Below are 11,376 nucleotides of genomic sequence, written 5' to 3' on the forward strand. Positions count from 1 at the left end.
AGTAGTGAGGGGGATACGTCACACCCCAAAAACTTTGAGTGACTTTCCTTTAGCTGTGGATGGACTATGTTCCTCAAGCTGCAATTGTTCCCATTAGTTCCATTTCTGTGAAAACCCTCCCATTCATTTACCTGGTACAACCCAAGCGCTGGGCCTGTATGTTATTTAATACATTGGTTTTGCAACTCGCTTTTGAGTTGGTAGTTGTCTGCTGGTCCCGTAGGCCGTGGCAGTTCCTAAACCTGCTCGTGTGTTTATCTATGGTAGAGTCATGAAAGAGACTTAGTCACAACTCCTCAGTGTCATTTCCACAATAACCCGGCCTCATTTACTTACCTTTCTTTCCTCTGTAAATTGTACCTGCTTTAGTTACTCACAATCGATTTCTTCATTCAGTACTAACTTCCACATTTAGTAACCCTTGGTTATAGGTTTTTGAGCTTTATTGCATGTGTGCTATTTTCATTGAATATCTGCTTGTATAGTAATCTTTGCTTTGCGTTTCCAGATAGCCGCAGCACTGCCACCTATGCACATTTTATAATGCCAATCCTGTTTGCCATCATCTGCCTACTGGGAATCATAGGCAATGGCATAGTACTTGGCACGGTGTGCAAGAAGTCAAAATTACAGTGCGGGAACAGCAGCAGCAGCAGTGTCCCCGACATCTTCATCATCAACCTCTCGGTCGTGGACCTGCTCTTTCTTCTTGGGATGCCCTTCCTCATCCATCAGCTCCTTGGCAACGGGGTTTGGCATTTTGGAGAAACCATGTGCACCATTATCACTGCTCTGGACACCAACAGCCAGTTCACCAGCACATATATACTGACTGCCATGTCGATTGATCGCTACCTTGCCACGGTCTACCCGTTTACCTCTGCCAAGTACAGAAAGCCTTTGTTTGCCATGGTAGTGATCTGCGTTTTGTGGCTGTTGTCTTTGTTGAGCATTACGCCGGTCTGGATGTACGCTAGATTGATTCCGTTGCCAGGAGAGGTTTTGGGGTGTGGCATTCGACTCCCGCATCCGGAAAGAGACATCTACTGGTATACCTTGTATCAGTTCTTCCTTGCTTTTGCTATTCCATTGACTGTGATCTTGGTGGCTTACAGACGGATCCTATTGAAAATGTCCACCTCTGAGGCCGTAGTTGCCCATCGGAGTGTCAGAATTAGGACCAGGAAAGTCACCAGGATAGTCATCGCTATCTGCCTGGTGTTTTTCCTTTGCTGGGCTCCTTTCTATCTCTTGCAGTTGGTTCAGTTGACAATGAGCCAACCCACCCTGTCCTTCCACTATGCCTACTGTGTGGCAATCAGCATGGGCTACGCCAACAGCTGTTTGAATCCCTTTGTTTACATTATCCTGTGTGAAACATTCCGGCGAAGGTTCATTGTCTCTGTGAGACCTGCGGAGGGTATTCCTGAAGGCCTTGCTCCCAACCATCTTCACAATCGGCCAACCCATGGCAGCGGACAACAGCTGTTGCGCCTCGCTCCCCTCTCTGCGGAGAGCTAGATCATCGCAACTGCCCCTGATATCCCAGGTGTAGGGATCCCCACAATGCACGCCTCTGGAATCAACGTCTTCATGCATGTCCACTGCATTACGATGGTCTCTGGCATCGTGGTCTCCATGACAGTAAGCTACAGTCATGGATCTCATCAGCAACATTTATTCTTAATGGCGAAATGAATGGTCTTGATATATGTCCTTCAGCGTTTTGCGCCTGGTTTCTGTGACACTGACCCCAGCATGGCGGCTTTCATGCATGAGGCGCATCTCTATGCTCTCCGTGTCGGCAAGAAGCGTTATGGTATTTTGCATCTTGAAACACTTGACAGCGAGTTTATATATGATGCATAATAGATATGTATCACCTACTTGTTTCAAAGGAAAAAGCAATATGCAAGCGCACCTGAGCAGAAAATAATGTATTTGCATCTGTGACGTCATTCATTTTAAATAAAAAGCTAGTGATGCTGTTTGTTAATTGTACTGTCAGGGGAAGTCTGCAAATATTCAAAGGTCCTAGCTTGCAAGTTGTCTTCACACAGTTCCCTTTGACTCTTAAAAGTGAACTTCGAGATGTCACCCACAAACAAAGAAGCGCATGTGGCGGACGCCACTGGAAACCTCTTTTTTTTCAGATCCCTATGTAACTTTTAGTAGAAAGGGGGATGCATGAGGACCAGACATGGCAAAACAGAGGTGCACGAGGACCATACAGGCAAAAGAGAAGAACATGGACCAGACATTACAATGGTGCATAAGGATCAGGTATAGCAAAATAGATGTGCATGAGTACCAGATATTGCAAAACAGAAGTGGATGGACCAGACATATCAAAAGGGGTGCATGTGGATAATACATAGAAAACGAGAGGTGCATGAGGACCAGCAATATTAAAAGAGAAGTGGATGGACCAGACATAACAAAAGAGGTGCGTGAGGACCAGGTATTGCAAAATAGACGTGCAGGAGTACCAGGTATTGCAAAACAGAAGTGGATGCAAAAGAGGTGCATGAGGACAAGACATATGAAACGAGAGGTGCAGGAGGTCAAGCTATAGTAAATGAGAAGTGGATGGACCAGACATAGCAATAGAGGTACGGGGGGCATGAGTACCAAATATAGCAAAAGAGAAGTTGTTCGGACAAACAAACTTCTAGGTAGAATAGACGGCCACTAGGAGTTTGCAAACTTTTGGAAGGCCCAACACCTTCCCCCAAAAGGAACGTAGACCCAGTCAGACAGCAAGCTCAAACTGCGGTTTATTACAGCAAAAAACCAACATGGATCAGTACAAGGATAGAAGAAATCCGTAGACCACACAACGTCCCCTGGCTCGCAGGCCAGTTTTGTCCTGAAGTTGCATCATAGTAATGTCACAACCTGGGCCCCTCTCCAGAAAACCTATTGCCATCTGGGATTGGCCGTCAGGAGCCTAATAGCCAATATGATCCGCTAAACATGTTATTCTACTGACTCTCACATGTTAGGTGGCTGGCCTGGTCCATCCCCAAATCACTATCTCTAACAATGTTGCAGAGTGAGGGTCTTGCCATTGGCTCTTGCCCATTGCTATCCAACCGTAGGCATCTGAACTGTGATTGGCTAGAGCTGACCTCCACAGGCCTGACATCTGCAAAGGTTCTCAGCTCTTAGTGTACCATCTCAATGTAATAAGAAAGACTGTCTGCATTGTAACTTGTGTGTACCATCTTAAACTATGAGAGTGCTTGTTCATCTCACGCAACACTTGTCTCACATTGTAACATCTTTGTTTCAGGCTTCTGTCTGGTGGCGTGAGATCAACTCCCTTTCCCAGCGCTGGTTTCTGCCCATTGTCTGAGTCGGCCGAGTCACGTGTTTCGGAGACCATGATATGGAGCTCTGCGATTCTCTGAATTATGAAGAATTATTTGCATTTACTGCAGATGGTGTTGCTGTCGTTCAGGGAATGGAATGTCATTCGTATCTGGTGGCCTTGGCAGCGGGTCCTGTCTCACACGTTTGCTCTTGTCCAGCCTGAATTCAACTCAGTTCAGCTCAGCTCTTGCTGAGAGGCATGTGGCCTGCTGTAATTTTCCTAAATCATTATGCGGTTCCTACAGTGTCCATGCTATTCTATATTCTCGATAAGTTAGTCACACTTAGCTCTGTCAGAAAATCTGGAGATTATTCTTTATACTCTTCAACAGTCGATTTTAAATACTGGATGCGCATTAACGTAAGTGCTTCACAGTTAACCACCAGATGTTGCAATGTTTCATCCTTGCCTATGATCTTGCAGAAACGACATACATTTTGTTGGTGCTGGATCAATTTCTGTTTTTGTCCTGAACTTCTTTAGTTAACCATAAATTGAACCTAAAATGCAAAAAATCAGATCTGTGTAGCGGAGAAGGAGATCTATGTAAATACGGTTCTGGGTCACTAAATTTTTTGTCACCAAACGTCTGATTTCTGAAGTCCCGATACGCCAGGCATTTGACTCTCGTCTCGATCCAATCAAATTGGAACAATTTGTGTTTTTCCCTTGTCGGATTCTGAATCAGAACATCAAGTGAAATATCTGCATTTGCTAAAGCCTGAATTACTATCATTCTCCATTTCCACACAAACAGATCGTCAGATCTAAACTCATGCTTAGATAAAATACCAATTAACAATGTTGATTCTATCACCATGATACATTTTCTAAATAGTGCCATCAATTGCCACAGGTATCTTGCATATAAAGATATTAAACCTAATTCATTCCTGATCCACGCACTGCGGACACAACTAGGCAGTTTCAGCAGACGTTTCCAATATTTGGCCTATTCCACACTAGTTCAGATATCACTTTTTTCATTTCTGGACCATACAAAAGTATGGGGGTCACCTTTTGCAGATAAAACAGAAGGGCAGGTATCACCAAATATTTCCCATATTTATTTTGAATTATAACTGCTTGCGAAATAGACATGTTCAACTCAGCTTCCAAGCATTTCAAATGCACCTTGTCATCATCATGTTCTGCAATGACCACACCCAAGTATGTGTACTGATGAACACATTCTAGCTCTTTACCCTGGAGCGCCTACCTGTAACTCTTTTTTACACGCTTGTTGTTTCCATTGCAAGCCATGATCTTTGTTTTCTCTAAATTGATGGTGAGAAGATTATCCTGTACATATGTAGCCAATGCATTCAACAATCGTAAGCCCTGAGGTGATTTTGACATTAGGACTAAGTCGTCAGCATACAATAATGCAGAGACGACCTTGGTGGCCAATTTAGGACCATCCGAAAGTATTTCGTCAAAAGCTCTCTGGATATCTGAAATTAAGAAGATGAAGAGGGCCGAGGCAAGAATGCAACCCTGTCTCAGCCCACATCACGTGTTAATATAAGGTGACAAGCTACCCTCTAAAATCACCCTGATTTGTATTTTGGTGTTGGTAAGCAAAGCTCGAATCAGACCAACAAGATAGGTGGGACAACCCGCAAGTATCAACTTCTCAAAAAGCAGCTCTTTCAATACAGAATCGAACGCTGCACACAGATCGACAAAGACTAAATATAATGATTGTTTCATGGTGGTATAATGAGAAGTGATAGATTTGATTGTCAGCAGATTGATCGCGGTTCCCATTCCTGCGATGGATCCGGTCTGAAAAGAGATCGCATTGAGAGTTCTGAGATGCCCATTGATTAAAGTCTCTTAATATAAACCTCAATAAAATGTTCCCAGGAGCATCAAGGAGGGCGATCGGTCTGTAATTATCAGGAGAAGACCGATCGCCCTTCTTAAAAATTGGTACAATCACTGAGCATCTCCATGAATCATGGATGATGTTAGTCATCAAAATATGTTGATATATATTATAAAGGATCTTGGCCCATAACTGGGGATGTTGCTTGAACATCAAATTGTTCAAGCCGTCGGGGCCCTGGAACTGCTAGATTTCATTATGTAAAAGAACGTCTTCCTTGAAAATTTCCAAATTACTCTAGCTGGTACTTGCCCCCGAGGTCCATTCCAGGCAACCATCAGGACATTCGTATATCTTGGCATTATAGGCAATCCATTCATGCTGTAAAACACCATTTATCTGGACCGCCAATTGTCTCGAGTGTGTGACTACATTTAGTAAGGACCAAATCTCAGCCGTGTTTTTAGAGTACATGGCCTTTAACATAACTTCACCATTATGTTGGTAAAGGTCAGATTTATGCATACATAGCCAATTCTTATATTTACATTTTAATGTTTGAACAGTGAGGAAGCAGGCAGGAAGAGAGCTAGTTTTTTTTTATCCCTACCTAGCTCAGCTTTCCATGTCTGCACGCCATGGTCAAAACATGTTTTGGCTGATGGTAATTATGAGTAGCAGAGCACCTGCAAGGTTGAAGTATATTGCTCGCTGACCCAAACAGTGCTTAAGGACACGCTTTCAATGTTATTTTTCAATAATTGTAAAGATTGTTCATTCCATCGGAAACGCGTCCTAGCGTTATTAATGTTTAATGATGGCTGTTACCTCTTGTGCCTGGAATTTGAAGAAATTGAAACATGCGCCCCATTGTACCGATAACAGCTCATGGTCACTATGCACCTGTGATAAAATCTCAAAAGCTCCAGATAAGATTTTGAGGTGGGAGTATTTTACGCATGATTTTTCAAATTAGAGCGTAAATGCAATTTCAAGAGAGTAAAACTTATCCAACACATACGTTATGGGTATGAACACATTTTAACAGGGTGCATGCTTTATTTTGTTGCTCGCTTAGCTGTCACAGATTTGGTCTTTCAGTTGGAAATTCACCATCCTGCATAAGAAGGCTATGCTGCTGACAAAAGAAATGCTACAGTGCCATCTAGTGGTGGAAAATATGTTTTTTTAATGAATAAATCAAAGCGTACACGGTACGCAGTACAAAATTAAATGATCCGTATTTGCCATATTGACATGCGTAAAAGGGCAAGATACGCACGTTAACTGGTAGGCTGGGTGTATCTATCCATGAACATATAATCAATGATAGATTCACTTCTGCCACACTGCCAAGTACTCCTAGGCGGATTATTGCTTCCAAACGCTCCATTAAGCATGAGAAATTGTCGAGTTCACATAAGGGACAACCACCTCTGACAAGCAAGATTTTTTTTGAGCTCTTTCGTGAAAGGCACTGTAAATTTAAATCACCAGCTAAGGCCGTGTTGGTGATCTCTGGAGCTTGAGAGGCCGTATATAAAAGCTGTTCCAGTTCTCCCAAAATGCTTTTATCAGAAATGGCTAAAGGATGACTGTAAATGTTAATTAAAGCTATAAAGCCACTCTGATATTTAATTCTTACCATCTGTAGGTAAAAGTTGGGGGCCGCCCAAGGAAAGATCTCTAAGCCCTTATTACTTGCCACTGCTACCAACAGGCCAGATGATGTATGACCTTTACCATTTGACTTGGCTGACTGTAGAATGATCTCAGAACCATTCCACACTGGTTTCTCAATCAGCCAGGTCTCCTGCAATGCTATTATATGGAAGGATGAAATAGTCATCACACTCCAGCCAAATAAGTTTGCAGAGCCACAAGTGTTCCAGCTTGCGAGTGAAACTGTCTTTAAATCCTGAACCTCAGTTAGTTACAGCCTCGTGTAGTCCTCGTTACAATTTGGACCCAGGCTCTTTGTATTTTGATTTTGGTTATACATTTTGGGAATTCTTAGAGGAGAGACGGATTTTACAGTCTTCAGCTGGCCACGCTGTACTTCCCCTTTTGATAGTATAGGATCCTGAGCTAGAACAAATACTAAAGCAAACAGTTCCATTTTGACTTTCCAAATAACATTTCCTACCACATTTGAAGCCATCCATATTCTCACTATCGGGAGTTCTTTATCATTCAGAAACTCCACCTGTGTGATGTCAACCGAAGTGATGTCCTGTAGGCTCGCAATTTCTTCAAAAATGGCTAGTACAGATGATCTATTTAAACCATAGGCAGGAATGGGAGCCGGCCGGCATTTCATTATAAAACAATGGATTATTTTGGCCTGATTCAGGTAACTGAACAGTCCGAGCTTCACCTTGGGACTGTATAGGAATGAGGTGTCTAGCTGAGAAAACATCTCTAGATGTATCACAAGATGCCATTTTGAGAGGAGCATCAATTTCATAAACGGCTTCCGGTGCAGTAGTATTTATGAGACTGGCACCAGGCCTCAGCATGCTCTGTTTTTGTAGTGAGAGAAATTCCTCTAACAATGTCTGAATCACTGCTCTAATTTGCGGTAAGATGCCACTGATCATGTTAGAGTCCTTAGAGTGTGGAGAAGTCGATATTTGAGGTAAGTTATCTTTGGCCATGTTAATGTCCGAGTGGGGAGTAGCTACATTAGAACCCCTAGGGGCTGGCATGCCCAATGTATCAGCTGTTTTAATTAGGGTCTTCACTGGACTAGAGGGTGGATTAAGTATGTTACTTTTTGCCTCTTCTTTGTCCCCAGCTACGGATATCGCCGAAATCAAGGCATTCAGAGGCGCATAGTATTCAGGACAAGAGTTCTTCGCCATGAGTGCTTTATGCTTGCTTTTGGCAATTTGTTTATATTTATTAAGCACAGTATTCATCGCATAGTGTACTTTGAAGCAGAGGCAAACGATTCTTTGCAGCAAAATGAGGCGACTGGGAGGTCAAGGGGGAAATGGGGAGGGCTTGGGATCTTCGTGGAGTCGGGTGAATAAAAGACAAAGAAGGGTTAGCAGCAGTCTGATTGATTTGATCAAACATACTATGAGATTGATCCATGCTATCATTATGACTCACAGGGTGAACAGTGATAGGAGAGAAACACGCCTGGAGACCAACTGAGGTGTTAATTTCTCCCCTTTCCTTGTGACAAGGCGTAGAAGGACTAACCTCCGCCAGAACCTTAGATCTACAAAACTCTTCATTATGTGCATTAGACATGGAATTATGATTAGGAAAAAACATCACATGATAAGCTGTTATTAGGGGGCTGGCTAGTTAAATGAACAAATATGGCTTCAATACACAGCACAGCCATCGGAGCGCCAGCCCCTGACATGATTTGAGTGTCAGTAAGAGAAACATTTACTGTGTCTACCTGAGGAGACTCTGAGTCCACTGGCCGTATACGCCCATTTGCTGCATCCCAAGCCCCCTGCAACCGGGGATGGCAGAAATCTTGTATATCTTCGGCTGTGTTCCTTTTGCCGAGCATGAAAGAGGATAAACCAGTTAATTTTCTTCTGATCACAATAACAGGCAAAGCTTTCACGGTGGTCGAATTAAGCGTGACCGTCACCTGTGTAATGGCCACATGTGCAGGCATACCTGATTTCAACGCATTCAGCCCGTCTGACGTGAAGAGCACAACGTGTAACGCTTTGTTTCACCACTAAACCCCTCCTCCCAAAACCAGAAACAGCCTAGCCAATAATAAATACTTGCAGATCTCAAGCGTAGCACGCTGTGTTAATAACAGACAGTCACTGTTCCCCAAGCGGCTCGCTGGCGTGCTGCACTGCGAGCAGCGAACAGCAACTTACAAGCAACTTGCTTGGAGTGTGCAGCTTCCCCTTTTTGTTGAATTTTGGGCAAGAGGGTGTGGCTTAGCCTAAAAATGCAAGGGAAATTTTATATTAGGCTTCAAAAATGTAGGTTAATATAGTATTATGTAATATAAGGCTTTCAAATGAAGTCCATAAACATACAGCAGGCAACATGCAGCAGTCAACATTCACGTTTAGAGCAAAGTCTCTGGACAGGTCTCCAGCCGAACAGCAATTTATGAGCAACTTGCTCGGAGCGCGCAACTTCTCCTTTTTGTTGAATTATGGGTAAGGGGGCGTGGCTTAGCAGCAGGTAATGTGCAGCAGGCAAAATCCACGTGTAGAGCAAAGTCTCTGGACAGTATCTCCAGCCGAACAGCAACTTATGAGCAACTTGGCCGCTCTAAAGGTGTCAGCATGGGAACAGGGCCCAGCCTCGACCCACCTAGAGAATGGGCAGACAACCAGCATCATATAGCGGTAACCTTGGCAAACTTGGACCGTGTCCACGTAGTCCAAGTAGAGATGCAGAAATGGGCCTACGGTCTTGCTATGGCTCCTCTCACACCTCTCAAAGTATGCCCTTCTGTAAACTGCTGGCAGGTAAAGCAGTTACTCATGAAATCAGCTACGTGTTCATTCAAATTTGGTCAAAACCACGTTTCTCCAATGCGTGTAGCAATGACCTCCTTCCCTGTGTGTTGGATAATGCAATTGTGCTAATGCTGTTGAAAGTAATGCTACTGGCATGGCCACTTTCCCTGTATTGTTCTGTCTCCATAAGGCATCTGTTGGAGACATGGAGCATCCTCTCTTGATCCATAGCTCTTTCTCCTGTGGGGGCGCAGCTCCCTGCAACTCCATAATCTGTGTCTCTGGTAGAACATTGTAATGTTTCCTCATTACCATGTTCCTCAAACCTCCCTGAGCCTTGGGTCTCTCCTTCAGTTCCCACAATTGCCCAAAATATGCTGCGCACTTTGCCTCATAATCTGCAGCTTCATTTCCTCTTGAGATAGGGTCTTCCCCTTTTGTGTGGGCCTAGCACTTCACTAGGGCTACCTGTTTTGGATATGCAATCACCTCGATCATTTTGCCCAATAATAGCACATGCGGCACTGGGGTCCCATCTGCTCTCCTGAACCCTCCCCCGAGCCATCGCCCAGTCCTGAGTATACTGTTGACATCACGTAGGCAGAGTCATAATAAATTGGCACACATTTCTCTATGCTGTTTTCTAGTGTTAATGTAAGAGCCACTAGTTCTGCTGTCTGTACTGAATAAGGGGATGATAATCGTGCACTCACAACCACCTCGCTTGTCCCGTCCTCCTTCAGTCTTACCACTGCAGTCCAAGTACGTCTGATCCCATCAGTTTGATCAATTGTCAACGAACCATCAATGTACAGCACGTCTCCCCATTCCAATGCGTCTTCCTCCACTTTATGTGTCTCACTGAAAATCTCTGTTCTTTGTGCAGTCATGTGCATAGTCTCCTGCCTCGAGGACATCTGCCAAACATATTGCTAGATTTACAGTCTTGCACCTTACTATCTTCAGTCCTGCATTTGATAGTATCACCTCATACCCTGATGTTCTCTGCATGGTCAGTGTGCTATTTGGCTTATGCAGTATCGCAGAGAGGGCGTGCTCTATGTACAATGTGGCGGTGCACCCCATTGTCACTGCTAATGACTTTTCCACTGCGAAGGCTGCAGCTGCAAATGATTGTTCGCACAGATAATGTCCTCTCATCACTGGGTCAAGTTGTCCACTGTAGTAAGCAATTGGCTTATGGTCCATGCTTGTCTTCTGTGTCAGTACCACTTTCTTCACTACTCTGTCAGTGTGCAAAAACGAAAAAAACATCATTTTTTATAGTCGGGCTCCCTAATACTAGAGCAATACTTATGGCTTCCTTCAGTTCTGGAAAAACCTCGGTCATCTCTGTGGTGCATGTCAGTGTCTTTGTTCCCCTTTGTGCTTCTTTCAGAGCGCCCAGTAGTGGCCTGGTGTATGTGATGTAGTCAAAGACTCATTCTCTGCAGTAATTGCACAACCCCAAAAACTGTTGCATTTCTCTTACTGTTGTGGGCTGGGGTGTTTTATGTACTGTCTCTGCTCTTTTTGGGGCAATGTGTCAGCTGTCCTTAGATGTAATCTGTCCAAACTATAGCACCTCCTCTGGCAGAACTGTAGTTTAGCCTTGTCCACCGTGTATCCTTTGTCAGCTAACACGGTCAGCATGTGTACTGAGTCCCTTCTACACTCGTCTTCTGTCTCACTGCAAATCAAAATTTCGT

The 11,376-nt window shown here is 43.9% G+C and overlaps 1 protein-coding gene across 1 annotated transcript; it reads left to right on the forward strand.

Moving 5' to 3' along the window:
- The first annotated feature begins 519 nt into the window (after window positions 1-519).
- LOC138568986 (melanin-concentrating hormone receptor 1-like) lies at window positions 520-1,971 on the forward strand. Its single transcript, XM_069646723.1, has one exon. The coding sequence runs from the start codon at window positions 544-546 to the stop codon at window positions 1,519-1,521; it is 978 nt and encodes a 325-aa protein (XP_069502824.1). The 5' UTR covers window positions 520-543; the 3' UTR covers window positions 1,522-1,971.
- The last annotated feature ends 9,405 nt before the right edge of the window (window positions 1,972-11,376 follow it).

The sequence above is a fragment of the Ambystoma mexicanum genome, chromosome 2q (assembly GCF_040938575.1).
Source record: "Ambystoma mexicanum isolate Mex_15411 chromosome 2q, UKY_AmexF1_1, whole genome shotgun sequence".
In the NCBI taxonomy this organism is placed as follows: domain Eukaryota; kingdom Metazoa; phylum Chordata; class Amphibia; order Caudata; family Ambystomatidae; genus Ambystoma; species Ambystoma mexicanum.

Bases quoted from the DNA above. Each gene is read 5' to 3' on its own strand.
- LOC138568986 (XM_069646723.1), top strand. From the start codon at position 544: ATGCCAATCCTGTTTGCCATCATCTGCCTACTGGGAATCATAGGCAAT.